Below are 27,677 nucleotides of genomic sequence, written 5' to 3'. Positions count from 1 at the left end.
AACAACCTTTGCATAACCTACTCCTATGAATCGCAGTAGTCCACCTTCTTTTCCCCCCAGAACTTTCCTTCTTTAAACCTACCGATCTTCTTTCCCCCATCCTTCACCGTTATCTCTCTCTACTTGATTATCCAAACATCTCCTCCCTCTGTCCTCTTCTTTTTCATTCTCTCTTCCTTTGTCCTGTGTTGGTTGTTGCCATGGCGCTGCTGAAGCTGCAGTTCCCCCTGCAGAGGCGTGTGCGTCTGGCCCAGAGTCTGTGGCTGCTGTCCTGGCTGGCTGTGCTGGCTGGGGCCTTCACCTTCTCCCTGGGAGTGTACCTCAAGACCGAGCTGCTCCGCAGGGCAGAGGTACTGGCGAACACTATAACACACACATGCCTGTTCACACATGGCAAATTACACACACACACCTTATGTATTTCACACAACACACACGTTTCTGGCGCTCGGAAAACACACAGCAGACACACACACAACTGTCTGTCTGTCTGTGTCACTACTGTTCCTGTCGTCTATCCTGGCTGGTTCAATTAAACACTTTGCTGTGTTTTCCATGTGTCTCTCAGTGTTGCGTCTGTTTCACACACCTTCACCTATCAAAGCTTTATTCACACTGCACAGAAAAACATTGGGCTGGCATGATGCAATTGGCTTGAATCTGGACAAGCTTTGTCTGTGGCTGTATTTGGGGGGGGGGGGGGGGGGGGGGGGGTAGAGATCCTTATTGGTGTGTGGCTGTGTGTATATGGGGGTAGTGGTGCTTATTGGTGTGTGGCTGTGTGTATGGGAGGGTAGAGATGTTTATTGGTGTATGTATGTGGGGGGTAGAGGGGCTTATAGGTGTGTGGCTGTGTGTATGTGGGGGGTAGAGGGGCTCATAGGTGTGTGGCTGTGTGTATGTGGGGGGTAGAGGGGCTTATAGGTGTGTGGCTGTGTGTATGTGGGGGGTAGAGGGGCTTATAGGTGTGTGGCTGTGTGTATGTGGGCGGTAGAGGGGCTTATAGGTGTGTGGCTGTGTGTATGTGGGGGGTAGAGGGGCTTATAGGTGTGTGACTGTGTGTATGTGAGGGGTAGAGGGGCTTATAGGTGTGTGGCTGTGTGTATGTGGGGGGTAGAGGGGCTTATAGGTGTGTGGCTGTGTGTATGTGGGCGGTAGAGGGGCTTATAGGTGTGTGGCTGTGTGTATGTGGCTGTGTTCATCACTCATGCTATGTATGGATTATATGAATCAAAAAAGGAAACATTGTTTTCCAGTGCATCCTCCTAGCTTCAATACTCAATGATTTTCTATATGCAATGACCTGGATTTGACAAGTTGTTACTTACTGAAAAAGAACAAGAAGGTCAACATTCCTAAACTCAATAACACCAATACAACAGAAAAAAACCTGACAAAGGAAGTAGTTGGTTGCACTTTACATACAGTGGATATAGTGGAGCAATAGAAGTATTTATGTAGGGTGCTGACTAACATTACTCATAATGCCTTACATGAACGTACATAAATGGAATCATCATCATGGAACGGAACATGCCAGAACATATCTTCTGATGCTTAACGCTGTCATGTAACATATTTAGATCATTTCGATGTAGTTTATTACTGTGTTCTAACTGGTATAGTAATGTGATCCTAGATTTGACCTTTGACCCTCCAGGTGATGGATAACACAGAGATCCATGTGGTGCCCAACATTTTGATGCTGGTGGGCTTGATAACCATCGGGATCAACCTGTTTGCTGGGCGGGTGTGTCAGGACTCCCTGGACTCTGCCCGGTTCCCCCCCTGGAAGCCCTTCCTGCTGCCCTGGTATGGCCTGGCCTGGATGGTGTGTGTCTGGTTGCTGTCTGCTGTGGTGCTCAGCTATGCCCTGCAGGGACACCTCGAGGAGTCACTCAAGGTAAGGGCCTCTGGGCTGGGATATTTGATTTGATTTGGATGAAGAACAATGAGACAGTGAATGCAACTGAATAACACTCAGACCCTATCTCAAGTAGTCTTTCTGTGATTCCCCGCATCCTATCTCCTCGCCTGCGTCACATCTGTATTGGAGGACAAGGACAAGGTCCCCCCCCCCCACCCAGATCTTCTTCTCCAATGTCTTTTGAGAAGAAGGCGAGGATATAGGAACTGAGGAATCCAGGACAGATTAATTGAGAACAAGCCTTGGCTCCCATGAGTACTTCCTGATCTCTTTTATGACATAATCTCTGTCCAATCCCAGGTGGGCCTGAGGAACGGTATCCGGTTCTACCGGGACACGGATGTCCCGGGCCGCTGCTTCCAGAAGGAGACCATCGACAGGCTGCAAATGGAACTGCGTTGCTGCGGCAACACCAACTACAGGGACTGGTTCGAGGTTCAGTGGATCAGCAACAGATACCTGGACTTCACCTCTAAAGAAGTCAAGGAGTGAGAGAGAGGGGGATGGAGGGGGGGGGGAGGGGGATGGAGCAGAGGGAGAGAGAGAGGGGGGTTGGAGAGGGAGAGGGGGGGAGGAGAGGGAGAGAGAGGGGGGGAGGAGGAGAGGGAGAGAGGGGGATGGAGGGGGAGAGGGGGGGGGGTGGAGAGGAGAAGTGAAGTTAAGCCCCCAAACCACCCTTCTCTGACTTGTCTGAGGTGATGATGACTCACATGGGATTTCTATACATCATGTCTCATAAATGTGTCATCCATCATTAAAGTCAGTGTCATTTATGTAAGGTAACATTTTACAATGGAAACACTCAATCAAACCGTTAACCTATCTCCTCTCCAGTCGTGTGCGTAGCAACGTGGACGGTCGTTACCTGATGGATGGAGTCCCCTTCAGCTGCTGTAACCCCGGCTCCCCTCGGCCCTGTCTCCAGAACCACCTGACTGACAACGCTGCTCACTACAACTATGAGCACCAGAGTGAGGAGCTGAACCTGTACATCCGCGGCTGCAGACAGGCGCTGGTCGACTACTACATGGGCCTCATGAACACCATCGGCCCCGGGATTCTGTCGGTCATCTCCCTGCAGGTATACACATGCACAAACATAGACAAAATATGAACATTGACTTTTGCCCTGTAGTGTGGTGATAGTAGTTTTCAGTGGTGATTTTGTTACCATCAACCTCTGCCACTGTGATAAGGTGGCAAAATATACATTTTGTAACCACGGCTTTGAGTTTAACCTTGACCCCTGTGACATCATCTCCACAGATGTCAGTGTTGGTGAGTCTGCGGTACCTGCAGACGTCTCTGGAAGGTGTGGATACGGAGAACCCTGAAGCTGACAGCGAGGGCTACATCCTGGCGAAGGGGGTGAAAGAAACCATGATGGACGTCAAGAACACCATGTTCAACCTGCTCCAGTTCGGACAGGTAGTGTACTACAGTACCCACAATGCTCTGTGAAACATACCAGGGGTGTGTTCAGGGACGTGGAACGCTCTAAATGTTGCAGATAGAAGGAGAATGAATAGAGCTGACCTTTTTAAAACGCAAATACACTACTGTGCTAGACAATTCTCAGCAACAAGAGTTATTCAAATGAAGATCCTACATCTGTATATGTTCAACACAAAACATTTATATCTTAACAATCTGTAACAATACATCCTCCTGATCAGACCCTGGTTTAGCATGATCTACCACAGTACCCACAATGCCTTGTGTAATAGATTTGAAGATAACCTAATGGTGTCCCATCTCTTTATCAATACAGGTGGAAGCAGGTGATGAGGCAGAAGCAGGGGAGGACGGTGAGAAGGCAGCCACGTCCAGCTAGATGAAATATAATATATAACCATATATGGGTTTGAGACAGGAAGGGAGGCTTCTTAGTTCTGTGACCTCATGGTGGTCTAGCCTGTGACCAGGCTAATGGTGGGCTAGCTAGAGCTCTGTGTTGGCTTTGACACAGGCACTGAACTTTTTGGCTTGATTTATACTGCAACAATGTACGAGCACTAAAATACATAAGGAATCTTATCTTATCATGCTCTGCACAGACAAGACAAGATCTAACAATGCAGAGGGTTTTTAACCTGACAGAATTTGGAATGATAATCTTTGAGTCAAGAACAAAACATGAAAGTCAAGAAGACACTGGAAGGCACCGAAGAACACACACATTTTATAAATACTCAAAAAGAATACTCACATACTCGTACACAAGTAAATGAAAACACACACACTTTGAAGTACACTAATGTTCTGATGATCTTTGATTCAGATCTGACTAAATCTAAAGCACACAGTTAACGTAATAATACAAAGACTCACCCTATGTGAAGAAGGCCTACAGTCAATTGAATACTGAAATGGCTAGAGTTTGTTAACGCACTGCTAAGTAACGTGTCAAGATGATGTGAAGTTGGCATCAGGCATTTAATATATTAAAGTTAGTTGCTTTTAATGGATTTGCGGAGTTGAGTCCTTTTGTACTAGATAGATAGATAGACATACAACTGAGTTGGGTTATTTCAATTCACCCAGGGGTATAGGAGGATGTGTGTGTAATGACAACGTGATGCTAGTGATACTGTAGGTCAGTATGGAGCGGAGTGACTGTACAATGTAATCTGGGTTGCTAGGTATACTCTGACAAATCTCATAACACTTTCGTAATCCAAACATAGCTAATCCATAGACTACTGTTACAGCAGTTCTCTGCACAGCAACATTAACACTGGAGATGGAGTAAAAACGCACCTTAACAATGGACAGGGTTTGGAGAAAGTTCACTTCGAAGTGCGATCATGTAAAAAGTTGAAATTACATTTTTCATTATGTTTTGACCAACAACAACACATGTTGGGCGCATTATTAACGCACATATAGCCAACATATTAAAAAAAAAAAAAAATGTATTTGCTGTTTATTTTTCCTTTGTCAAATGGTTCATACACTGTGTTTTACGACAATGTTTACAACATGTCATCCTTTGATAAGTAGAACGTTCATAGATAGTAGCCTACCGACTTTTACACCCTATTTCCACCAGGGTTCGCCATTTCATTACACTTGAAAGCGCATCGAACCCCTGTCCTAATGAATTTACCATTTCGAGGCCTACTATTGTACTTGAAATTGGTTACAGTATACCTTGATCAATCTTGATGCATGGGCTACAAGCAGCTGAATAAGTGAATTGTAATAGAAACATTGTAACAAAGGTCTAGGCAAGATAACACAGAGTGCGCACAAAGTAGTCTTACATTTTCCTAACATCTAAATCCACCTATTCATTTGTATTTGAGAGGCTTTGTTTTATGGAAAAATAATCACTGGTAAAGGTGGTGATGACTACGCCGAGTGAGCGTTTAGAAATTCCGGTGTGGCTTTGCAATGTGCTCACCACCAGACCAGTATTCTGCCAGCAGCACAAATTACGTCACGCATGTATGGTAATGAAGAACGCTTCAAAAATAAACACACGCATTTTAAAACATTGCAATCTAGATAACTAATTCAAAACATACTGAATTTTAATAAATTCACACTTTTATTGTGCCAACAAGAAAAGGCAATAATTAGTTTATGAAAAAAAAAAGTATAATAATTACTATTATTTTGGGACCAACAATGTTGACACTGGTATGTTGAGAATATTGGGCTGTAGAGAGATATTTTCTACCTGCCTCAGCTAAAGGGGGTGTAAAATACTCAGTAGGGTCTCTACTAACCAAATATGTATAGTTTTGGGAGGGGACTGTGTTGTACATTAAAACAAACTACAAACGGTTAGTGGACACCAAAGTGAGTATTTTCCACCCCACTTTAGCTGAGACGAATTGAAAAGATCTCTACAAGTCTATATGTATCCCATGCACAGTCTAATACAGTGTATTGCATTGGGAGCTATGGAGAGGGTGGAGAACAAAGTGTTGCTGAATATGTATGACACAGTCCCCCTGAAAAACGAACCATTTGGTTAGTAAAGACCCTACTGAGCATTTCACACCCCAGTTTATGAGACAGGTAGTACAGGTTCTCTACAACCCAATAAGTATCCTGTACAGTTTTCTGTACGCAGGTGAATGGAGTGGGTAAGCTGGAGTAAAGAGTCATCAGCGTGCTATATTAAACCCGTTGCCCAGCATAAGAGACCAATTCAAGTTTTGCAGACTTATTGAGTAATTCCAATAACATACAGTGAATTCGGAAAGTATTAAGACCCCTTGACTTTTTCCACATTTTGTTACCTTACAGCCTTATTCTAAAATTGATTCAATTGTTTTTCCCCCTCACCAATCTACACACAATATCTCACAATGACAAAGCAAAAAAAGGTTTAGAAATGTTTGCTAATTTATTTAAAAAAAGTAAAACTGAAATATCACATTTACATAAGTTTTCAGACCCTTTACTCAGTACTTTTTTTAAGCACCTTTTGCAGCGATTACAGCCTCGAGTCTTCTTGGGTATGACGCTACAAGCTTGGCACACCTGTATTGGGGAGCTTCTCCCATTCTTCTCTGCAGATCCTCTCAAGCTCTGTCAGGTGTGATGGGGAGTGTTGCTGCACAGCTATTTCAGGTCTCTCCAGAGAAGTTCAATCGGGTTCAAGTCCGGGCTGGGTCACTCAAGGACAGGTTTCATCCAGATGTGACGCTCGGCATTAAGGAAAATAGTTCAATCTTGGTTTCATCAGACCAGAGAATCTTGTTTCTCATGGTCTGAGAGTCTTTTAGGTGCCTTTTGCCAAACTCCAAGCGGGCTGTCATGTGCCTTTTACGGAGGAGTGGCTTCAGTCTGGCCACTCTACCATAAAGGCCTGATTGGTGGAGTGCTGTAGAGATGGTTGTCCTTCTGGAAGGTTCTCCCATCTCCACAGAGGAACTCTAGAGCTCTGTCAGAGTGACCATCGGGTTTTTGGTCACCTCCCTGACCAAGGCCCTTCTCCCCCGATTACTCAGTTTGGCCGGGCGGCCAGCTCTAGAAAGAGTCTTGGTGGTTCCAAACTTCTTCCATTTAAGAATGATGGAGCCCACTGTGTTCTTGGGGACCTTCAATGCTGCAGACATTTTTTGGTACTCTTCCCCAGATCTGTGCCTTGACACAATCCTGTCCCAGACCTCTATGGAAAATTGCTTTAACTTTATGGCTTGGTTTTTGCTCTGACATGCACTGTCAACTGTGGGACCTTATATAGACAGGTGTGTGCCTTTACAAATCATGTCCAATCAATTTGATTAACCACAGGTGGATTCCAATCAAGTTGTAGAAACATCTCAAGGATGATCAATGGAAACAGGATGCACCTGAGCTCAATTTTGAAGTCTCATAGCAAAGGGTCTGAATACTTATGTATTCTGTTTTTGCTTTGTCATTATGGGGTATTGTGTGTAGATTGCTGAGGAAATTATTTGGGGATCCATTTTAGAATAAGGCTGTAACGTAACAAAATGTTGAAAAAGTCAAGAGGGGCTGAATAATTCCCAAAGCACTGTATATTTGTAATTTATTGAAAGTATATTCATTTAAATATAGCCTACGCATACCACTATTTGTGTAAACTTTCAAAATAAATTCTGTCAGAAATAATACAATTTAAAAATGGGAAAATGTCAAATGATCTATATATTTTTTAAAAGGTGGTTGCGGTGCTGTGAAAAAACGTTCTACGGCACTAGATATTCCCAAAGTTTAGCATGTCTTTGCAGGGTGACTCTTATTTTTTTAAATAAATATGCAATCGTGCCAGCTTTAATGTCCTGCTGCTAGGAGAACGGTAATCACCACCAGCACTAACTGCAAAAGTGAGATAGAGGAAGAAAGAGGAGAAGAGGGGAACAGACATGTCAAACCACTTGATTTAACGCAAGATGGATTCTCTTTTTCACTTTTTAGTAAAATTGCTTTAATGTAGGCTATATTTTATTTATATTTTTATAGAAGTTTGTAAATTCTTTATGCGACACCATGGACATAATGGCATTTCTAGAAGAATTCATGGAAAGTGCATTGGTGACTTGGGTATGTTTGTAAGCTTATTTAAATCACTTTAAGATTCTACAGTAGTAGGCCTAGATATACATGATGATGAATAGTCTTTAATAAAACATAAAAACACAGCCTATTGCTGTTGTTTTGCTTTTATGGAGTATCAACACATTCAAATCCTGTACATAAAATCCACATGAGATTATGCCATTTTATGAATCATTTATTGCTCTTTATTTACAGGAGTTATAACAAACATGATTGAGTTGAACTTGAATCAGATGCAAATGCTTGTCAACACGTTTGTCACATGAAAAGGACAGCAAACAACACTTAGGTCTCTAACTTCTCCTTTTCACAGCTTCCTCTACCCTGGCTCTTAGAATTTCTCTTGTTATTTTTCGTTATAGCTGTCACTTCCTCTATCCTGGCTCTTAGAATGTTTCTTGTTGTTTTTCCTTATAGCTGTCACTTCCTCTACCCTGGCTCTTAGAATGTCTCTTGTTGTTTTTCCTTATAGCTGTCACTTCCTCTACCCTGGCTCTTAGAATGTCTCTTGTTGTTTTTCCTTATAGCTGTCACTTCCTCTACCCTGGCTCTTAGAATGTTTCTTGTTATTTTTCCTTATAGCTGTCACTTCCTCTACCCTGGCTCTTAGAATGTCTCTTGTTATTTTTCCTTATAGCTGTCACTTCCTCTATCCTGGCTCTTAGAATGTTTCTTGTTGTTTTCCCTTATAGCTGTCACTTCCTCTACCCTGGCTTTAGAATGTTTCTTGTTATTTTTCCTTATAGCTGTCACTTCTTCTACCCTGGCTTTAGAATGTTTCTTGTTATTTTTCCTTATAGCTGTCACTTCTTCTACCCTGGCTCTTAGAATGTCTCTTGTTGTTTATCCGAATAGCAGTCACTTCCTATTCCCTTTCCTGTTTTTTTCTCAGTAAAATATGACCATCTCTGCTTTCATTGATCTACACTACAGATTCTAGATAACAGTTTTCTCTGTTAGCAGCGAAACCCCTTTATTTATTTTATTGAACCTTTATTTAACTAGGCAAGTCAGTTAAGAACAAATTCTTATTTAGAATGACGGCCTACCCCGCCAAACCCTAATCCGGCATGTTTCACATTGAAAGGTAATTTATCCGCGATTGCGGGAACATGCCCTTAATTGTCCATCGCGCTATAAAGTGGATCTTCAGCTCTACGGATTGAATTGAGCTCTTAATAGGATCCACCCTCCCTCAGGTACAGCTCTTTGATGGTGTAGTGGACAGGGAGGACAACGTCATGCTCTACAACCAGTACATGAACGTGAACTACAAGTCCCAGAATTCCCATGACCGCTACCTGAGGCTGACCAATGGGATCTTTCTCAACGAGGTCATGAGGATCATGTAAGTTCACACCTTTGCAGAGGCTTCAAATGTTATGGCTAAAGGAATGTGTACTGAAGGATTCAATTAAATACATTTAATTTTACTTTACCCGATCAAAGGTATTATAGCTGGTGAAATACTGGGTTGCAGGTGAGCCCTCACCTCTCTGCCAAGAGGTGCCTTTCACCTCCGTCTGTCTGTCTGTCTGTCTGTCTGTCTGTCTGTCTGTCTGTCTGTCTGTCTGTCTGTCTGTCTGTCTGTCTGTCTGTCATCCCCAGAGACCCCAACCCCAAGCTGGAGCATTTGTACCGCAGTGGAAGAGACGAACAGATTCTCAGAGTCCAGAACTTCTCCATCCTCAACCGACACCTCAGGGCCTTCTACCAGGTATTGGTGTTTGTGTTGTGTTTGATACACTGATGTCTTAGTCAGAGCAATTTACTGTACAAGGTCCAGACTTAAGCCGAGGGAGACATCCAGTCAAATCTCTCTGAGAAATTAACTCAAGTCTGATACAATGCATTAAACACACAAAAACATGAGTCTTCTCTGTTTCAGTTCCTGCTTTTTTATAAGTCATTCAAACCCTCTGAACAGTTGATCATCATGGGAGGGACACCAGTGAGTTTCAAGGATTATTCAGGGAATATTCAGAAATATTTTCGATACAATTTATTGATAGGACTGTTTGTCAGGACAACAATTCCGTCATGTCTGGTGGTCCTACAATGTAATTTTATTTCTTGTGGTTTCACTTTTGGCTTTGTATTGTGGAACCTGGCTGCAAGCCCGACGTCGGTACACTTATGACAACAGCCAGCTCAAGTGCAGGGCGCGAAATTCAAAATATATATATTTTTTAAATATTTAACTTTCACACATTAACAAGTCCAATACAGCATATGAAAGGTACACATCTTGTGAATCCAGCCAACATGTCCGATTTTTAAAATGTTTTACAGGGAAGACACAATATGTAAATCTATTAGCTAACCACGTTAGCAAAAGACACCACTTTTTTCCCTCCAACAGTTTTTTACTCCATCAGTAGCTATCACAAAAGCGACCAAATAAAGATATAAATAGCCACTAACCAAGAAACAACTTCATCAGATGACAGTCTGATAACATATTTATTGTATAGCATATGTTTTGTTAGAAAAATGTGCATATTTCAGGTATAAATCATAGTTTACATTGCAGCTACAGTCAGAAATTGCACCGAAAGCAGCCATAAAACTTACAGACACCAACGTCAAATACCTAATTACTCATCATAAAACATTTCTGAAAAATACATAGTGTACAGCAAATGAAAGACAGGCATCTTGTGATTCCAGCCAATATTTCCGATTTATTAAGTGTTTTACAGCGAAAAAAAATGTAGCGTTATATTAGCTTAGCACAATAGCCAGAAACACTTGGGCACCGGCGACTACGACAGATAAATGAAATAACATCATAAAATGCGTCTTACTTTTGCTGATCTTTCATCAGAATGTTGGACAAGGTGTCCTTTGTCCAGAACAGTCGTTGTTTGGATTCAGAACGGACACTTTCCCTCTTCATTTAGCAAGCGCGCTAGCCGGGTGGCAGGACACTCTCCATGTCAACAAACGGAAGAGAACGGAACACGGCAAAACTCCCGAAACAAATTCAATAATCTGATGAAACTATATTGAAAAAACATACTTTACGATGATATGGTGACATGTATCAAATAAAATCAAAGCCGGAGATTGTAGTCGCCTATAATGGCAGCTAAACAAAAGGCAATCCCACTGTCCAGCTCGCTCTCTTCAGAGTACCGAAAATGGTGGACACGTCATTCCAAGATGATGTGTTCCATCTCAGACCAAGATAATCACCTCATTTCTTCTCTCACAGCCTCTTGACACCCAGAGGAAGGTGTATGACGAGGCATGTATACTAATAGGTCTTGTGCCCATTTATAGGCAGGAAGAAGAACAGAGCATCGATTTCAGACTTTCCACTTCCTGGTCAGGAAATGTGCTGCAGAATGAGTTCTGTTTCACTCAGAGAAATAATTCAAACGGTTTTAGAAACTAGAGAGTGTTTTCTATCCAATAGTAATAATAATAATAATAATAATAATATGCATATTGTACGAGCAAGAATTGAGTACGAGGCCGTTTGAAATGGGCACATTTTATCTGGCTACGCAATACTGCCCCTTGCAGCCCAAACAGGTTAAAACACCATCAGCATGTGGTCACTCTACAGCATAATTTCTCTCTACCAGTGCTTGTGTCTGAGAACCAAATATAGCCATTGTGCTACGTAGAACAGACGTGAACAAGTAGCCCTACTTTCCCCACTAACGTCGTCTGTGTTTGTATTTTAATCTAAACTGGCCAACAGGATGCTAGTGGACGGTTTTATAATTTCAATGTTGATTTGAGTATCAACTGCAATGTGGTTAGGGAAATTACAATCAATCAATATTTGTATCCCTTCAAGCTCTCTCTTTGCTCAAACCCTGTGATTTTGTCTATAGGATGATCTACAGCAGCTGATTCTGATGCCTCTTCCAAACACTGCCATTTTGGGGCAAGACCCCCTAACAGGTAAAAAGAGACAGTTAAAAGTACAGTATCTCTGATTGGCCTTCTATGTTGTCTATGAGAGTGTGATGGGAACAAGATAGTCATACGAGCTGTAACTTGCAGAGGCAGCAGTGGAGGAGTTGAGGAGATTGCTACTGCTTTTACTGGGATGTGCGATACAGGTGATGTCTCTCTCTCTCTCTCTCTCTCTCTCTCTCTCTCTCTCTCTCTCTCTCTCTCTCTCTCTCTCTCAGACAGATTTCTAGGCTCAAGGCACACACACACACACACACACACACACACACACACACACACACACACACACACACACACACACACACACACACACACACACACACACACACACACACACACACACACACACACACACACACACACACACACACACACACACACACTGCAATTGTAACTTTACCAACCTTACTGACTACTCATTGTTGGTCATCAACAGTGTGAGAGGAAGGAAACATTCATACAGCAAATCCAGTCGCTGGACATCGAGACTCAAACTGCCATTGCCAACTGTATCCAGGAGGTTGGTTCAGTTCCCTACTCATCTACCCATATCCACCATTAACGTTCACCACAAGTCAGCCATTTTGTCCCGGAATGCTCAGTCAAATACCGTTATTACCATAGAGAGGTAAGAAACTGTTGTTCCTGCAGGTGACCCAGGACCCCAGAGCTGTGCTGCCGCTGCAGTGGGAGGAGCTGGGAGGGCTGGAGGAGGTGGAGCTACAGGTGTTGTTTGGCTCCATGGCCAGACAGATCCAAGGCCTGCTGGCACAGAGAGACACACACCTGGAGGTACACACACATACTCACAAATAATGTCCAGAACAACAGAAGAGGAATTTAATTACAAAACCAGGCCATTCAGCCATTCAGCCTCTTATAGGAGAGTGTATTCTTGATTTAAAAAGCTCTAAGGGTTTCTTACACTCACAGATTCACACAGAATCCTGATTTCATCACCTACCTGTCACCTCTTGCTGTCCCCGCCCCCCCCCCCCCCAGAGGATAGCAGAGTTGTGTTGGACGAGCGAGGTCCAGCAGGCTGAGTCTCCCATGGCGCCCCCAGGTGGTCACACTGAGGAGCTGCCCCAGAGTCTGGCTGTCCAGCTAGCAGACAGCAGGGCCAAACTACGATGCCTCAAACAAGAACTGTAAGACGTGTGTGTGTGTATGCTTGTGTGTGAGACGTTCATGTCCTTGCGTGCATCAAAAAGGTTTTAAGTTAGAGGAAGACTTTTCTTTGAGAGATGTCTGGTAACTGTCATCCATTTCTAGGGAAGACAAAGGCAAGTTTGTGTGTGTGTGTTAAAGGTTTTTAAATTGGAAGAGGATTATTTTGTAAGAGGTCTCTGTAGTTTAGTAGCATAATACTATTGAAATAATGACATCTGTTTCTATAGGGAAGACAAAGGAGATCAACTATTGGATTACAAGCAGGAAGTTCAAACTATGGAGGAGCAGTTGAAGAAACATCAGAAAGAGGTCAGATTTTCTGTGGCAGCACTACCAGTAACTGTACCGGAACTTTACACTACTTTTGTCCTCCTCTGAACTCACCTCCATCTTGTGTGTGTTGGGCAGAACCGCAGTCTTCAGGGTGAGGTGCGGGGAATGCGAGCGTTGCGTGACGAGCTGGACTGTCTTCGTGACCGTGCAGGCAGAGCCGAGCAGCTGCAGACAGAGCTACAGAGCTGCACTCATAGACTACGCAGCCTGGAAGTCACTCGCACACAACTGAAGGTATCGCCACCAATACACTGCACACTGTTTAGTACACAGAGACACTCCTGAAGGTATCTCCACCTATACACCACACACTGTTTAGTACACAGAGACACTACTGAAGGTATCTCCACCTATACACCACACACTGTTTAGTACACAGAGACACTACTGAAGGTATCTCCACCTATACACCACACACTGTTTAGTACACAGAGACACTACTGAAGGTATCTCCCCCTATACACCACACACTGTTTAGTACACAGAGACACTACGGAAGGTATCTCCCCCTATACACCACACACTGTTTAGTACACAGAGACACTACTGAAGGTATCTCCACCTATACACCACACACTGTTTAGTACACAGAGACACTACTGAAGGTATCTCCACCTATACACCACACACTGTTTAGTACACAGAGACACTACTGAAGGTATCTCCCCCTATACACCACACACTGTCTACTACACAGAGACACAACTGAAGGTATCTCCACCTATACACCACACACTGTCTACTACACAGAGACACAACTGAAGGTATCTCCACCTATACACCACACACTGTCTAGTACACAGAGACACAACTGAAGGTATCTCCACCTATACACCACACACTGTTTAGTACACAGAGACACTACTGAAGGTATCTCCCCCTATACACCACACACTGTTTAGTACACAGAGACACTCCTGAAGGTATCTCCACCTATACACCACACACTGTTTAGTACACAGAGACACAACTGAAGGTATCTCCACCTATACACCAAACACTGTCTACTACACAGAGACACAACTGAAGGTATCTCCACCTATACACCACACACTGTCTAGTACACAGAGACACAACTGAAGGTATCTCCACCTATACACCACACACTGTTTAGTACACAGAGACACTACTGAAGGTATCTCCCCCTATACACCAAACACTGTTTAGTACACAGAGACACTACTGAAGGTATCTCCCCCTATACACCACACACTGTTGACAGACACAATTGAAGGTACCAAACCACACCAACTCTACTGTCAACTGTAGCCACACAGCTGATTGTTGGCCCATTCCAAAAACAAGCCTTAGCCCCTTCCCAAGCTACTTACATTTACATTTAAGTCATTTAGCAGACGCTCTTATCCAGAGTGACTTACAAATTGGAAAGTTCATACATATTCATCCTGGTCCCCCTGTGGGAATTGAACCCTGGTCCCCCCGTGGGAATTGAACCCACAACCCTGGCATTGCAAGCGCCATGCTCTACCAACTGAGCCACACGGGACCACGGGACCACGACCACGTACTTCCCCTCTGTGTTTGCAGATGGGCTTACAGTAGGTGAGCTCCTTCAATATTGATGACACTGTTGCAGTTTCTACATGTAGTATAGGTGCTAGTGGGGCTGTGGCGGTCATGACATTTTGTCAGCTGGTTATTGTCGTGCAAAAGTCTGCTGGTCTCACGTATTTGACGGTTAATTAACACAAACATGTTAAGCATCTCCAGGCCTCCATACAAGCTGCTGATGCATGCCTTTGGAACATCTACATTTTAAAAAGTATAATTAATCAATTTAATATACACCATGCCAATAAATCCATGATTTATTTTATTCGGGTCTAAAGAAACATTATGATGTGATGAAAATGTATTTCAGAAGAACAGAATAAGAGTTGGCCTACTGTCTGCCTATGTTATCTGGCTATGCGCCATGCCATAGGCTGTAGGCTTGTTCATTTAGCTGACAAGATATGCTTACAAGTCCCATGCCATTATTTTATATTATATGATTCTTATAGTTAGAAGAATAAAATTGAACTTAGCTGAATAAATTAGAAAGGATATTATTCTGGAGTGAGAGTGCATATGAAGTGGTTATGTTGAGCATAAAAGTGATCATTTGAAACAGCCCTTTAATGCGAGATGTAGAACTATTTGGCAACTTCAGTTGTGAATGAAACACATCTTAGAATGTCTTAGAAATCAAAACATATATGGGCTGCATGATGCCACTGTAGACTGTTGATGATTTGAGAAAGTCGCAAAAACAACTTGGGCTCTGTTTCTTGCCTCAGGCTACACAGATGTTTTCTCATCAAGTGATCATATTTTCACCCATCAGACTATTCTCAATTAAATCTACTTATCAATTAGGTAGGATTCGTAGGAACAGGGGAAGGGGGAAAAATACGTTATCTGTATGCACTCGAGTAGGGAATGCACTTTCCCGCTGGTCCATTTTGTAGGATACTTCGGTTTTATATCCGAGCTGTGCTTAATATGAGCAGTTGAAAAATAAATACAAAGACTCATTTCACTCCACGCATCAACAACAGTTTGAGGAGCATGCTCTCGCTGCCGATAGGTGATATTCCTGTTTGAGGAGCATGCTCTCGCTGCCGACAGGTGATATTCCTGTTTGAGGAGCATGCTCTCGCTGCCGACAGGTGATATTCCTGTTTGAGGAGCATGCTCTCGCTGCCCGACAGGTGATATTCCTGTTTGAGGAGCATGCTCTCGCTGCCGACAGGTGATTGTCACGATCGTGTGGCGGATTAACGGACCAAAATGCAGCAGTTGGAAAATAAGCCATCTTCTTTTATTTACACCACGAAGATGAACACGACACAAAACTCTTTACAAACTAACAAAACAACAAAACGACCGTGAAGCTACAAACGTTGTGCACATACATACAGGCTACAAACGTTTTACATAGACAACGCTAGACATATACACTCAACACAAAACCATCTACTACACCCCATAACCCCTTTACCAAATAAACACCCAAAACCAACAAAACATAAACATTACCCATGTCACACCCTGACCTAACTAAAATAATAAAGAAAACAAAGAATAATAAGGCCAGGGCGTGACAGTGATATTCCTGTTTGAGGAGCATGCTCTCGCTGCCCGACAGGTGATATTCCTGTTTGAGGAGCATGCTCTCGCTGCCCGACAGGTGATATTCCTGTTTGAGGAGCATGCTCTAGCTGCCCGACAGGTGATATTCCTGTTTGAGGAGCATGCTCTCGCTGCCCGACAGGTGATATTCCTGTTTGAGGAGCATGCTCTCGCTGCCCGACAGGTGATATTCCTGTTTGAGGAGCATGCTCTCGCTGCCCGACAGGTGATATTCCTGTTTGAGGAGCATGCTCTCGCTGCCCGACAGGTGATATTCCTGTTTGAGGAGCATGATCTCGCTGCCCGACAGGTGATATTCTTGTTTGAGGAGCATGCTCTAGCTGCCCGACAGGTGATATTCCTGTTTGAGGAGCATGCTCTCGCTGCACGACAGGTGATATTCCTGTTTGAGGAGCATGCTCTCGCTGCCCGACAGGTGATATTCCTGTTTGAGGAGCATGCTCTCGCTGCCGACAGGTGATATTCCTGTTTGAGGAGCATGCTCTCGCTGCCCGACAGGTGATATTCCTGTTTGAGGAGCATGCTCTCGCTGCCCGACAGGTGATATATAAATTCACTAATTGTAGGCTAACAGTAAACCGCCCTGCACAATCAATGAACCAACAGCATCGCCTAGGGCTATACATTCTCTCCCAGACTCATGAATATGCATTTTGGAGCGTAGCATAAGGTAACCAGTCCATCCAGTATGCATAACACTCAAAGACCATTATATAGAATAGGCTAGACAAACTATTTACTAAAGACATATTAAAGACATATTAACGTTTTGTTTTATGTTTTTCTGCCATGGGTAATATGCGGTAGGCTATGTATTGTAGCAATTTAATTAAGTAATTTTTTTCGGGCTTGGGATCATAACCTTATGCATATGCATGAGCTCTAATATGTATATGGGTGTTTTGAATGAATCATCACAATAGAAAGCGCTGTCCATTTCGTTGTGTTTGGCTTTGAAACAACATCCACAACAAACATGTTTTCCACTCAGTTTAACCTGTTGTTAAACTTCTTTCTTCACATTGATCAATCATAGTGAGGTGAGTTTTAAAAGCATGAAACTGTTTGGATATGTGTTTGATGTGATTTTCAACTGTATTTGCATTGATGTCATAGTAGTTGGAGGGACAATAGAGCCATGAGTACCAGGCCATTAGGACCTGATGGAGGGACAATAGAGCCCTGAGTACCAGACCATTAGGACCTGATGGAGGGACAATAGAGCCATGAATACCAGGCCATTAGGACCTGATGGAGGGACAATAGAGCCCCGAGTACCAGGCCATTAGGACCTGATGGAGGGACAATAGAGCCTTGAGTACCAGGCCATTGGGACCTGATGGAGGGACAATAGAGCCTTGAGTACCAGGTCATTAGGACCTGATGGAGGGACAATAGAGCCATGAGTACCAGGCCATTAGGACCTGATGGAGGGACAATAGAGCCTTGAGTACCAGGCCATTAGGACCTGATGGAGGGACAATAGAGCCATGAGTACCAGGCCATTAGGATCTGATGGAGGGACAATAGAGCCATGAATACCAGGCCGTTAGGACCTGATGGAGGGACAATAGAGCCTTGAGTACCAGGCCATTAGGACCTGATGGAGGGACAATAGAGCCTTGAGTACCAGGCCATTAGGACCTGATGGAGGGACAATAGAGCCCTGAATACCAGGCCGTTAGGACCTGATGGAGGGACAATAGAGCTCTGAATAGCAGGCTATTAGGACCTGATGGAGGGACAATAGAGCCTTGAGTACCAGGCCATTAGGACCTGATGGAGGGACAATAGAGCCCTGAATACCAGGCCGTTAGGACCTGATGGAGGGACAATAGAGCCCTGAATACCAGGCCATTAGGACCTGATGGAGGGACAATAGAGCCCTGAATACCAGGCCGTTAGGACCTGATGGAGGGACAATAGAGCCCTGAATACCAGGCCGTTAGGACCTGATGGAGGGACAATAGAGCCCTGAATACCAGGCCGTTAGGACCTGATGGAGGGACAATAGAGCTCTGAATAGCAGGCTATTAGGACCTGATGGAGGGACAATAGAGCCTTGAGTACCAGGCCATTAGGACCTGATGGAGGGACAATAGAGCCCTGAATACCAGGCCGTTAGGACCTGATGGAGGGACAATAGAGCCCTGAATACCAGGCCGTTAGGACCTGATGGAGGGACAATAGAGCCCTGAATACCAGGCCGTTAGGACCTGATGGAGGGACAATAGAGCCCTGAATGCCAGGCCGTTAGGACCTGATGGAGGGACAATAGAGCTCTGAATAGCAGGCTATTAGGACCTGATGGAGGGACAATAGAGCTCTGAATAGCAGGCTATTAGGACCTGATGGAGGGACAATAGAGCTCTGAATAGCAGGCTATTAGGACCTGATGGAGGGACAATAGAGCTCTGAATAGCAGGCTATTAGGACCTGATGGAAGGACAATGGAGTGCTGAATAGCAGGCTATTAGGACCTGATGGAAGGACAATGGAGTGCTGAATAGCAGGCCATTAGGACCTGATGGAAGGACAATGGAGTGCTGAATAGCAGGCTATTAGGACCTGATGGAAGGACAATGGAGTGCTGAATAGCAGGCTATTAGGACCTGATGGAAGGACAATGGAGTGCTGAATAGCAGGCTATTAGGACCTGATGGAAGGACAATGGAGTGCTGAATAGCAGGCTATTAGGACCTGATGGAAGGACAATGGAGTGCTGAATAGCAGGCTATTAGGACCTGATGGAGGGACAATAGAGCTCTGAATAGCAGGCTATTAGGACCTGATGGAAGGACAATGGAGTGCTGAATAGCAGGCTATTAGGACCTGATGGAAGGACAATGGAGTGCTGAGTACCAGGCCGTTAGGATCTGATTGTCCCCTCTCTACAATATGTCTCTCTCTGTCTCTATCCCTTGTCTTTCTTTGTGTCTCTGTCTTTGTCTCTCTCTCTGTCTCTGTTCCTGTCTCTGTCTCTATCCCCTATCCATGTCCTTGTCTCTCTCTGTCTCTATCCCATGTCTTTCTTTGTGTCTCTGTCTTTGTATCTCTCTCTCTGTCTCTATCCCATGTCTTTCTTTGTGTCTCTGTCTTTGTATCTCTCTCTCTGTCTCTATCCCCTGTCTTTCTTTGTGTCTCTGTCCTTGTCTCCCTCTGTCTCTCTCTGTGTCTCTGTCCCCTGTCTCTGTGTGGAACCCCCTGTAGGAGCAGCAGCAGCTGTGTGTGGCGCTACAGGAGACCCGAGTCCTGCTGGAGGAGCAGCTGGCAGACACACGGCAACGCTGCTCCAGCCTACGGGAGCTGGAGAGGGACAATCTGCTGCTGCGACAGAGACTCATAGATCTGGAAGGGGTAGGTAATGATGGTAATGTGTATGTGGTAATGTGTGTTAACCAAACATGTTTGTGAATCACAAGTAAGGAATTTGGCATCTGCTGCTTGGGCTCACATAGACGTTTTCCCTAATTTGCTGGTGTGTGTGTGTGTGTGTGTGTGTGTGTGTGTGTGTGTGTGTGTGTGTGTGTGTGTGTGTGTGTGTGTGTGTGTGTGTGTGTGTGTGTGTGTGTGTGTGTGTGTGTGTGTGTGTGTAGGAGCAGGACACTGAGCGGCAGAGGGTCGATGAGCTGTTAGAGATGAACATGGGCCTGGAGGCGGAGCTTAGACAGGTGCTTAGACATAACAACAACAATACAGGCATGATGACAGCGGCTCGACATTTCCTCCAATCAGAGGTGGAGTCTGACGAGGAGGCTGGGCTAAGAGAGGAGCTAAGAGAAGATATTGGTCAGTCAGTCTGCCTGTCGGTTGTGTGTCTTTTCAGTTAAATTGTTTGATTATTGTCAACTACCCCTCCTCTCTAATTCAAATTCAAATAAGATTTATTGGCATGAATGGGTACCACTGTTGCCAAAGCAATGCTATTATATATCCCCCCCCCCCCCCCCCGTCAGATCTGAAGCCTCTGAGTGTGGAGGTGGGTGAGGCGTCGTCACTGAGACTTCTGGGAGCTGAAAATGAGAATGCCGAGCTGAGGAGGCGTCTGGAGGACCTGCTCTCTGAACAGGAGGTCAGGGGTCAGAGGGTAAGTGTCAATCAATCAAAATAGAATGAGTCTAGAGTAAACCTCCAGAGAGCAGGCAAAGGCAACAGTAGCAAGGAAAATTAACCTTGAGAAGAATGAGACTCTACACAGGGAACCTTTTGGCTTGCCAAGTACATGTATTAGTGTCCAGGCTAAGGGTACTGCTATTGGAGGATCCAACTGTCTGCTATATTTTGCAGCAAGCTGATTTGCCGGAGGTGAGGGAGGAGCTGGCCTGTCTGGAGGCAGAACATCAGAATACACTAAGAGAGGTGAGGGAGGAGCTGGCCTGTCTGGAGGCAGAACATCAGAATACACTAAGAGAGGTGAGCTGATGTGACCGACTGGGTTTGGACAAGTCTGTGTTAACCCTCTGAGCTAAAGCCTAGGAGGCAAACAAAAGTCTTCAGGTCTAAGAGAACGTTACTCATCACGGGGGTGTGGTTCACTAAACCGCTACACTGACATGTTTCAACCTCACTGTGGTCTGACATGTATCTAGATGTGACCTCACTGTGTCATCTGACATGTATCTATGTGGCCTCACTGTGGTCTGACATGTATCTAGTTTCAACCTCACTGTGGTCTGACATGTATCTAGTTTCAACCTCACTGTGGTCTGACATGTATCTAGTTTCAACCTCACTGTGTCATCTGACATGTATCTAGTTTCAACCTCACTGTGGTCTGACATGTATCTAGATGTGGCCTCACTGTGGTCTGACATGTATCTAGATGTGGCCTCACTGTGGTCTGACATGTATCTAGATGTGGCCTCACTGTGGTCTGACATGTATCTAGTTTCAACCTCACTGTGTCATCTGACATGTATCTAGTTTCAACCTCACTGTGGTCTGACATGTATCTAGTTTCAACCTCACTATGTCATCTGACATGTATCTAGTTTCAACCTCACTGTGGTCTGACATGTATCTAGATGTGGCCTCACTGTGGTCTGACATGTATCTAGATGTGACCTCACTGTGGTCTGACATGTATCTAGTTTCAACCTCACTGTGTCATCTGACATGTATCTAGTTTCAACCTCACTGTGGTCTGACATGTATCTAGTTTCAACCTCACTATGTCATCTGACATGTATCTAGTTTCAACCTCACTGTGGTCTGACATGTATCTAGATGTGGCCTCACTGTGGTCTGACATGTATCTAGATGTGACCTCACTGTGGTCTGACATGTATCTAGTTTCAACCTCACTGTGTCGTCTGACATGTATCTAGTTTCAACCTCACTGTGTCGTCTGACATGTATCTAGATGTGACCTCACTGTGGTCTGACATGTATCTAGTTTCAACCTCACTGTGTCGTCTGACATGTATCTAGTTTCAACCTCACTGTGTCGTCTGACATGTATCTAGATGTGACCTCACTGTGGTCTGACATGTATCTAGTTTCAACCTCTGTGTCGTCTGACATGTATCTAGTTTCAACCTCACTGTGTCGTCTGACATGTATCTAGATGTGACCTCACTGTGGTCTGACATGTATCTAGATGTGACCTCACTGTGTCGTCTGACATGTATCTAGATGTGGCCTCACTGTGGTCTGACATGTATCTAGTTTCAACCTCACTGTGTCGTCTGACATGTATCTAGATGTGACCTCACTGTGATCTGGCATGTATCTAGTTTCAACCTCACTGTGTCGTCTGACATGTATCTAGATGTGGCCTCACTGTGGTCTGACATGTATCTAGATGTGACCTCACTGTGTCGTCTGACATGTATCTAGATGTGACCTCACTGTGTCGTCTGACATGTATCTAGTTTCAACCTCACTGTGGTCTGACATGTATCTAGTTTCAACCTCACTGTGTCGTCTGACATGTATCTAGATGTGGCCTAACTGTGGTCTGACATGTATCTAGATGTGACCTCACTGTGGTCTGACATGTATCTAGATGTGACCTCACTGTGGTCTGACATGTATCTAGATGTGACCTCACTGTGGTCTGACATGTATCTAGATGTGACCTCACTGTGGTCTGACATGTATCTAGATGTGGCCTCACTGTGGTCTGACATGTATCTAGTTTCAACCTCACTGTGGTCTGACATGTATCTAGATGTGACCTCACTGTGTCATCTGACATGTATCTAGATGTGACCTCACTGTGGTCTGACATGTATCTAGATGTGGCCTAACTGTGGTCTGACATGTATCTAGATGTGACCTCACTGTGGTCTGACATGTATCTAGATGTGGCCTCACTGTAGTCTGACATGTATCTAGATGTGACCTCACTGTGGTCTGACATGTATCTAGATGTGACCTCACTGTGGTCTGACATGTATCTAGATGTGGCCTCACTGTGGTCTGACATGTATCTAGTTTCAACCTCACTGTGGTCTGACATGTATCTAGTTTCAACCTCACTGTGTCGTCTGACATGTATCTAAATGTGATCTCACTGTGGTCTGACATGTATCTAGATGTGGCCTCACTGTGGTCTGACATGTATCTTGATGTGGCCTAACTGTGGTCTGACATGTATCTAGATGTGACCTCACTGTGGTCTGACATGTATCTAGATGTGACCTCACTGTGTCGTCTGACATGTATCTAGATGTGGCCTCACTGTGGTCTGACATGTATCTAGATGTGGCCTCACTGTGGTCTGACATGTATCTAGATGTGGCCTCACTGTGGTCTGACATGTATCTAGTTTCAACCTCACTGTGGTCTGAGATGTATCTTGATGTGGCCTCACTGTGGTCTGACATGTATCTTGATGTGGCCTAACTGTGGTCTGACATGTATCTTGATGTGGCCTAACTGTGGTCTGACATGTATCTAGATGTGGCCTCACTGTGGTCTGACATGTATCTTGATGTGGCCTAACTGTGGTCTGACATGTATCTAGATGTGACCTCACTGTGGTCTGACATGTATCTAGATGTGACCTCACTGTGTCGTCTGACATGTATCTAGATGTGGCCTCACTGTGGTCTGACATGTATCTAGATGTGACCTCACTGTGGTCTGACATGTATCTAGATGTGGCCTCACTGTGGTCTGACATGTATCTAGATGTGGCCTCACTGTGGTCTGACATGTATCTAGTTTCAACCTCACTGTGGTCTGAGATGTATCTTGATGTGGCCTAACTGTGGTCTGACATGTATCTAGATGTGGCCTCACTGTGGTCTGACATGTATCTAGATGTGACCTCACTGTGGTCTGACATGTATCTAGTTTCAATCTCACTGTGGTCTGACATGTATCTAGATGTGACCTCACTGTGTCATCTGACATGTATCTAGTTTCAACCTCACTGTGGTCTGACATGTATCTAGATGTGACCTCACTGTGTCGTCTGACATGTATCTAGATGTGACATCACTGTGGTCTGAGATGTATCTTGATGTGGCCTAACTGTGGTCTGACATGTATCTAGATGTGGCCTCACTGTGGTCTGACATGTATCTAGTTTCAATCTCACTGTGGTCTGACATGTATCTAGATGTGACCTCACTGTGTCGTCTGACATGTATCTAAATGTGACCTCACTGTGTCGTCTGACATGTATCTAGATGTGGCCTCACTGTGGTCTGACATGTATCTAGATGTGGCCTCACTGTGGTCTGACATGTATCTAGTTTCAACCTCACTGGGGTCTGACATGTATCTAGATGTGGCCTCACTGTGGTCTGACACTTATCTAGATGTGGCCTCACTGTGGTCTGACATGTATCTAGATGTGGCCTCACTGTGTCGTCTGACATGTATCTAGTTCAACCTCACTGTGGTCTGACATGTATCTAGATGTGAGTGACCTCACTGTGTCATCTGACATGTATCTAGATGTGACCTCACTGTGGTCTGACATGTATCTAGTTTCAACCTCACTGTGGTCTGACATGTATCTAGATGTGGCCTCACTGTGGTCTGACATGTATCTAGATGTGACCTCACTGTGGTCTGACATGTATCTAGTTTCAACCTCACTGTGGTCTGACATGTATTTAGATGTGACCTCACTGTGGTCTGACATGTATCTAGTTTCAACCTCACTGTGTCATCTGACATGTATCTAGTTTCAGCCTCACTGTGTCATCTGACATGTATCTAGATGTGGCCTCACTGTGGTCTGACATGTATCTAGTTTCAACCTCACTGTGGTCTGACATGTATCTAGATGTGACCTCACTGTGTCATCTGACATGTATCTATGTGGCCTCACTGTGGTCTGACATGTATCTAGTTTCAACCTCACTGTGGTCTGACATGTATCTAGTTTCAACCTCACTGTGGTCTGACATGTATCTAGTTTCAACCTCACTGTGTCATCTGACATGTATCTAGTTTCAACCTCACTGTGGTCTGACATGTATCTAGATGTGGCCTCACTGTGGTCTGACATGTATCTAGATGTGGCCTCACTGTGGTCTGACATGTATCTAGATGTGGCCTCACTGTGGTCTGACATGTATCTAGTTTCAACCTCACTGTGTCATCTGACATGTATCTAGTTTCAACCTCACTGTGGTCTGACATGTATCTAGTTTCAACCTCACTATGTCATCTGACATGTATCTAGTTTCAACCTCACTGTGGTCTGACATGTATCTAGATGTGGCCTCACTGTGGTCTGACATGTGTCTAGATGTGACCTCACTGTGGTCTGACATGTATCTAGTTTCAACCTCACTGTGTCATCTGACATGTATCTAGTTTCAACCTCACTGTGGTCTGACATGTATCTAGTTTCAACCTCACTATGTCATCTGACATGTATCTAGTTTCAACCTCACTGTGGTCTGACATGTATCTAGATGTGGCCTCACTGTGGTCTGACATGTATCTAGATGTGACCTCACTGTGGTCTGACATGTATCTAGTTTCAACCTCACTGTGTCGTCTGACATGTATCTAGTTTCAACCTCACTGTGTCGTCTGACATGTATCTAGATGTGACCTCACTGTGGTCTGACATGTATCTAGTTTCAACCTCACTGTGTCGTCTGACATGTATCTAGTTTCAACCTCACTGTGTCGTCTGACATGTATCTAGATGTGACCTCACTGTGGTCTGACATGTATCTAGTTTCAACCTCTGTGTCGTCTGACATGTATCTAGTTTCAACCTCACTGTGTCGTCTGACATGTATCTAGATGTGACCTCACTGTGGTCTGACATGTATCTAGATGTGACCTCACTGTGTCGTCTGACATGTATCTAGATGTGGCCTCACTGTGGTCTGACATGTATCTAGTTTCAACCTCACTGTGTCGTCTGACATGTATCTAGATGTGACCTCACTGTGATCTGGCATGTATCTAGTTTCAACCTCACTGTGTCGTCTGACATGTATCTAGATGTGGCCTCACTGTGGTCTGACATGTATCTAGATGTGACCTCACTGTGTCGTCTGACATGTATCTAGATGTGACCTCACTGTGTCGTCTGACATGTATCTAGTTTCAACCTCACTGTGGTCTGACATGTATCTAGTTTCAACCTCACTGTGTCGTCTGACATGTATCTAGATGTGGCCTAACTGTGGTCTGACATGTATCTAGATGTGACCTCACTGTGGTCTGACATGTATCTAGATGTGACCTCACTGTGGTCTGACATGTATCTAGATGTGACCTCACTGTGGTCTGACATGTATCTAGATGTGGCCTCACTGTGGTCTGACATGTATCTAGTTTCAACCTCACTGTGGTCTGACATGTATCTAGATGTGACCTCACTGTGTCATCTGACATGTATCTAGATGTGACCTCACTGTGGTCTGACATGTATCTAGATGTGGCCTAACTGTGGTCTGACATGTATCTAGATGTGACCTCACTGTGGTCTGACATGTATCTAGATGTGGCCTCACTGTAGTCTGACATGTATCTAGATGTGACCTCACTGTGGTCTGACATGTATCTAGATGTGACCTCACTGTGGTCTGACATGTATCTAGATGTGGCCTCACTGTGGTCTGACATGTATCTAGTTTCAACCTCACTGTGGTCTGACATGTATCTAGTTTCAACCTCACTGTGTCGTCTGACATGTATCTAAATGTGATCTCACTGTGGTCTGACATGTATCTAGATGTGGCCTCACTGTGGTCTGACATGTATCTAGATGTGACCTCACTGTGGTCTGACATGTATCTAGATGTGGCCTCACTGTGGGCTGACATGTATCTAGTTTAATTCTCACTGTGGTCTGACACTTATCTAGATGTGACCTCACTGTGGTCTGACATGTATCTAGATGTGGCCTCACTGTGTCGTCTGACATGTATCTAGATGTGGCCTCACTGTCGTCTGACATGTATCTAGATGTGGCCTCACTGTGGTCTGACATGTATCTAGATGTGGCCTCACTGTGGTCTGACATGTATCTAGTTTCAACCTCACTGTGTCGTCTGACATGTATCTAGTTTCAACCTCACTGTGTCGTCTGACATGTATCTAGATGTGACCTCACTGTGTCGTCTGACACATTAACTGTTCTTTTCATTGTCTACCCTCCTCTCCAATCTCAGTTTCAGAACGTCAAGAACAAAAATGCCACTTTGAAAAAGAGCCTGGAACTGCTGTTGACAAAGCATCAAAGTATTGAGGAAGAAGGAGAGAAGGAGGAGAGGGGAGAGAAGGAGGAGAGGGGAGAGAGGGGAGTCCAAGGTTCTGAGTCCTCAAGAGGAGAAGGGGAGGGTACTGCCCGGAGAGGGTTGGACAGTGAGAGGGGAGCCAACATCATCAGAACCCAAAGAGAAGCTGGAGTTGGGGCAGAGCTGCTCCATCCTGAAGAGAGAGAGGTGCAAGTAGACGATCAGGTTCTGAAACCTAAAAAGAGAGAAGAAGAAGGTGAGAAGGAGATCGGGAGAGAAAGAGAGATAAAACATCTCGGGAAGGCAGACATTAACCAGAAAGAGATAGAAGACTCAAACCCAGCCACTGAAGAAGAGAAACTGCCAAAAACAAAGTATGGAGAAGAGAAAGAAAAGTCAGTGGAAAAAGACGTGTGTGTGTTCCCTGGGCCTGACGTTGAGCGCCT

At 44.4% G+C, this 27,677-nt stretch overlaps 2 protein-coding genes across 5 annotated transcripts in view; both read left to right on the top strand.

Moving 5' to 3' along the window:
* Positions 1-200: 200 nt before the first annotated feature.
* LOC129827221 (RDS/peripherin-like protein xRDS35) lies at positions 201-4,395 on the top strand. Its single transcript, XM_055887959.1, has 6 exons — positions 201-350; positions 1,661-1,903; positions 2,228-2,415; positions 2,762-3,008; positions 3,194-3,355; positions 3,699-4,395. The coding sequence occupies exons 1-6, from the start codon at positions 201-203 to the stop codon at positions 3,759-3,761; spliced, it is 1,053 nt and encodes a 350-aa protein (XP_055743934.1). The 3' UTR covers positions 3,762-4,395.
* Positions 4,396-7,752: 3,357 nt separating this feature from the next.
* Positions 7,753-27,677, top strand: part of LOC129827502 (girdin-like) — a 28,701-nt gene continuing 8,776 nt past the window's right edge. The window contains exons 1-15 of one of the 4 annotated variants that reach the window (XM_055888408.1): positions 7,753-7,954; positions 9,175-9,317; positions 9,578-9,686; positions 11,818-11,887; positions 11,990-12,048; positions 12,339-12,422; positions 12,554-12,694; positions 12,905-13,053; positions 13,303-13,384; positions 13,484-13,642; positions 19,775-19,921; positions 20,161-20,353; positions 20,521-20,651; positions 20,852-20,977; positions 27,166-27,677. The exon at positions 27,166-27,677 is cut by the window's right edge and continues 193 nt beyond it. In XM_055888408.1, the coding sequence (XP_055744383.1) occupies positions 7,901-7,954; positions 9,175-9,317; positions 9,578-9,686; positions 11,818-11,887; positions 11,990-12,048; positions 12,339-12,422; positions 12,554-12,694; positions 12,905-13,053; positions 13,303-13,384; positions 13,484-13,642; positions 19,775-19,921; positions 20,161-20,353; positions 20,521-20,651; positions 20,852-20,977; positions 27,166-27,677 (2,159 nt within the window). In that variant the 5' untranslated portion in view covers positions 7,753-7,900. Of the gene's footprint in view, positions 7,955-9,168; positions 9,318-9,449; positions 9,687-11,817; positions 11,888-11,989; positions 12,049-12,338; positions 12,423-12,553; positions 12,695-12,904; positions 13,054-13,302; positions 13,385-13,483; positions 13,643-19,774; positions 19,922-20,160; positions 20,354-20,520; positions 20,652-20,851; positions 20,978-27,165 lie in introns of those variants that run through there. The other 3 variants (XM_055888409.1, XM_055888407.1, XM_055888410.1) reach the window with 3 other exon arrangements.

Source organism: Salvelinus fontinalis, chromosome 29, assembly GCF_029448725.1.
Source record: "Salvelinus fontinalis isolate EN_2023a chromosome 29, ASM2944872v1, whole genome shotgun sequence".
In the NCBI taxonomy this organism is placed as follows: domain Eukaryota; kingdom Metazoa; phylum Chordata; class Actinopteri; order Salmoniformes; family Salmonidae; genus Salvelinus; species Salvelinus fontinalis.
This window is presented reverse-complemented; position numbering and strand designations above follow the sequence as displayed.

What these genes read in the sequence shown, in the direction of transcription:
- LOC129827221 (XM_055887959.1), top strand. Translation starts at nt 201, where the DNA reads ATGGCGCTGCTGAAGCTGCAGTTCCCCCTGCAGAGGCGTGTGCGTCTG. An exon ending in ACCTCGAGGAGTCACTCAAG is followed by an intron (nt 1,904 to 2,227) that starts GTAAGGGCCTCT and finishes GTCCAATCCCAG; the next exon opens with GTGGGCCTGAGGAACGGTAT. An exon ending in TGTCGGTCATCTCCCTGCAG is followed by an intron (nt 3,009 to 3,193) that starts GTATACACATGC and finishes TCATCTCCACAG; the next exon opens with ATGTCAGTGTTGGTGAGTCT.